Source organism: Alexandromys fortis, unplaced genomic scaffold (genome assembly GCF_014885135.2).
Source record: "Alexandromys fortis isolate MF-2015 unplaced genomic scaffold, M_Fortis_MF-2015_v1.1 scaffold_3100, whole genome shotgun sequence".
Taxonomy (NCBI): domain Eukaryota; kingdom Metazoa; phylum Chordata; class Mammalia; order Rodentia; family Cricetidae; genus Alexandromys; species Alexandromys fortis.
Genome location: NW_026070969.1, coordinates 1 through 3,562, shown reverse-complemented (window position 1 = coordinate 3,562; position 3,562 = coordinate 1). Strand labels below are relative to the sequence as shown.

Here is a 3,562-nt window from a genome sequence, read left to right as displayed (position 1 = left end):
CCAGATTTCTGCACTACTCCAGATTCTGATTATTCTGAGATGGTCTCTTAGCTCCCCACAAACCCAGATCCTTAAAGAATCATGCAGGAAGCAAATTACAGGCAGATGGAGTAGCTGAGCTCTCAGAAACAATGGGGTCTCCTGTGTTGTGTATGGGAGAAGCAAGGGCTTTCCCAGGAGGGAATTGAGCTGCAGTGTGTGGTGATGGACAGACTCGAGACTTGGAATCAGAGACCTCATGTTATCTCCTGGTCCTCACTGATGCATTGCATGTCTTGGGACACAATGTGTAAGTCCCTCCAGCTGCCCTGATCTCCCCTGCTCAGTGAGGACCAGCGCCCTCCAAGCCTTTGCTGCTCAGGGCTCTCCTACAGATAGGTCATGATTAGTCTTCACATTGAGCTTCCCTGAGAACCTGACAGCCCGTCAGAGATCCCACACAGATCAGGATCTGGTTGCCATTCAGGTCAAGCTGGGCTTCAGATGGGCCATTCTTGTCAGGAGTTTGATGTTGATTGACATGAATCAGGGAATCATAAAAGAAGCCCGAGTCTAGGAAATGAACTATAAGACTCAGGGGCACCTAATAGAGTCTCCATGGTGGGGAGGCTGGAGATGTGGCTGTGGACAGATAGCTTGTGCCACCCATGGCCTGTGTGACCCTGACTCACCGACTGTGTTTCCTGTCTCAGTTTCCCTAGAATAGGGCACAGGGTAAATGATCATTGCCTACAAGTTCACCTGAAATGTGAGCAATGACCTGACCTTCCACCAAGCAGTGTCTCTTACTATTTGCCTGCTGGTAATAATCCCAGGGCTGAACCCCCAGAGGCAAGGACCTGCCATTTGTACACTTTTCTCCCATCTCTTTAGGGCTCTCCGCCTTCCTTTGAGGACTCAGAAGACCATCAGGACACCCGGCTGGTTGCCTTTCATACCCCTCCACCTATGCTGAGCATAATGAGTCTCAGGAGGAGATGCCCACGTGATCTGTCTCAGACATGGCTCTCACAGGTTGACGGTCAGCAGACTACCAGCCTACAATCAATCATTGTCCCCTGTCAGTTCCAACAGGAGGTCAAATTCAAACCCAGTCTACAAGCTTCTCAGGATTCCTGGTCCAGTCTGGGATGGAGGTCTGGAGCAAAGCTCCAGGTATTCATGTCTCTGTGAGAATTTCATGGTTTTCTCAGCCAGGCCCTGCCTGTGTCCTGAAGAGTCTTTCTTAAGGCCATGTTCATGATGAGCATCTAAGACCCTGGGCAGATTCTGAGATGCCTGGGCTGAGTTACCTCACCTTCTCTCTCAGAGGGTGGATTCAAGTTAGGGATCCTGATTTATTGCTGTTTCCTCCACTCCGTGTCCTTTACTAAATGATGAACCACAATGTGGGGACCATAACACAGAGTCATCCAGCACTGACAATTCTATGTGTGAAGTAGGATTAAGTCTACCCATGACCCAGAGGTTACAGAGAATTACTTACGGTGGACATGGAACTGCACGGATACTTTCTTATCATCATAGCTTTGCATTAGCATTCGCAACATGTAGGCTCCAGTGTCTTTCTGAGTGACGTTCTGGAAGAGCAGGGATCCATTGGGGTATATTGTCTCTCTGCCACTGTATGCAGGCCCTGCTGTATTTACATTATCTGACGTTATAAATCGTGCAATTTCATTACTGTTATCCGGATTTTCTCCCTTGTGCCAGTAAAAGACTTGGGGTGTCTCTGACAGATTGTGGACAAGTAGAAGAACATTCGCCCCTTCAGCAACATGGGGCGGAACTGGTTCCACAGTGACGTTGGCCGTGGTGGGAGAGCTCCAGTAGATCAAAAGTGAGGCTAAGAAGGAAGAGAGAAAAATCTATCAATATTAGATCTTTGCATTTGGTAGAAATTGAGACCTGGGTGTGTTCAACTCTCAGCCTTGGTGTGCGTGTCCTATTGGGGGGAGGTCAGCATCATCACCCCCATATCTCAGTACCCCTGAATCTTTCCAAGTGAATGAAACTGTTTTCTTGGGTGTCTGCACAGCTCACCCCTCACTCCCTCAGATCCCTGTTCACACTCAGAATCTTTGGTGAGTGTAGGCATGTCTTCTCTGACCTCCTCCTCTAAAGACTCCAGCCTTCATTTTCTGACTTCCCAGCTCTGTTTCTTCTGAAGTCCTTGTCAATCCCAACCCCACCTTCTAGATGTCCTTGTTGCTCTGTCTTCCTGCTTCATAGCACCAGGACTCTGTGAGGAGAACTGGTTTGATTTTTATTTAAACCTCACTGCCTGGAACAGGTTCAGACTCCTGTGAGCAAATCACTGTCCCAGAGCCTGGGGTTTATGTGCAGATTCCTCAGGGTCATATGTATGAATTGGCCATGTTTACTGGCCCCAGTTTGAGTTTCACTTAGAGAGTTACCCTGACACATTTGTGGAAGTCAGTCTTCAGGGTACAGAGGCCAGTGCTGATAAACTTACTGTGGGGAACCCCTGAGGTTTTCCTCCCCACTTACCAATTCACATTCACTATGAGCTTCCTTTTGCTCTCAGGCTTCAAGCAGAAGCCAGATGTCTCCTCTCAGGACAGTCCCCCTCCCAGAAGACCCCATCCAGTCTCTGAGCTCCTCTACTGTCCACACCCCTGAGGAATGTCTCCTCACCTGTCAGCAGGAGTCCCCTCCAGGGTAGCTGCCCTTTGTGGAGAGGGGTTGAGGAGAGCTCCATGGTCTCTGCTGTGGCCTAGGCTCTTCCTCTGGACAGGAGGTTTGTCTGTCAGGCTGCTGCCAAGCCTGGCTGCTCTGGTGTTTGCTCTGCTTTTCTTCCTTAGCCTCCTCCCAGAGGAGGACGCCTCCTGGAGTCACATGGGCTGGGGGTGGAGTCTGTGTGTCAGTGCTGCCCCCCTTCTTTCTATTTCTTTCTTTCTGGTTCTGTGTTCTAAAGCATACTTTGAGCCACAAGGTTTGGAAGTGTCCTGTGCCCCTAGAGAACAGCAGCTTACCCCAGGGCCTTATCTCTGCACTTCCTATAGCCAAGAGTGTATTTCCTTGTGATACAAAAACCCAGCAGAGCCCAGTCTGCCCTGTGATCTCAACACTCTGGGAAAGTAGGAGTTACTCCAAGGAGGTAGTGGCAGTTATTTCTAGGGGCTGGAAATTGTCTGTGTGTTGACTGGGGAGGGACCAGATCCATGGTCACTGCTCTCATCAGTCAGGTGTCTGATCCAGGGATACAAGTTATCTCAGGGGTTCACATCCCTGTGTGCAGGAGGAGGTGACCTGTGTCCTAGAAAGAGGACTGTTGCTTCAGCTCCCTATAGAGAGCCCCAGGGAGACACCCCTCTCCCCAGCTTCCTGTGCTCTTTGAATGTGATTCAGGTCTGCCCTCCCTGACTCTTCTGGGATGCCTTTGTTCTCCTTGGTGACTGCCCTGTGACCTCCCTGTTTTTCCTCATGGGTGTTGTGATGGGGAGGGGACTACATAGGGTCTCCTTGTAGAGTTGGGTTTTCAGAGACACAGGAAATGATTATGTGAGGGAGCTCCAGGTCTGTTGGAACTGGGATGGAG

General features: G+C 49.9%; 1 protein-coding gene across 1 annotated transcript; it reads right to left on the bottom strand.

The window, feature by feature from the left end:
• Positions 1-1,454: 1,454 nt before the first annotated feature.
• Positions 1,455-2,807, bottom strand: LOC126496355 (carcinoembryonic antigen-related cell adhesion molecule 10-like). Its single transcript, XM_050133876.1, has 2 exons — positions 2,659-2,807; positions 1,455-1,846 (listed from the first exon to the last, which is right to left on the bottom strand). The coding sequence occupies exons 1-2, from the start codon at positions 2,720-2,722 to the stop codon at positions 1,479-1,481; spliced, it is 432 nt and encodes a 143-aa protein (XP_049989833.1). The 5' UTR covers positions 2,723-2,807; the 3' UTR covers positions 1,455-1,478.
• Between the last annotated feature and the right edge of the window lie 755 nt (positions 2,808-3,562).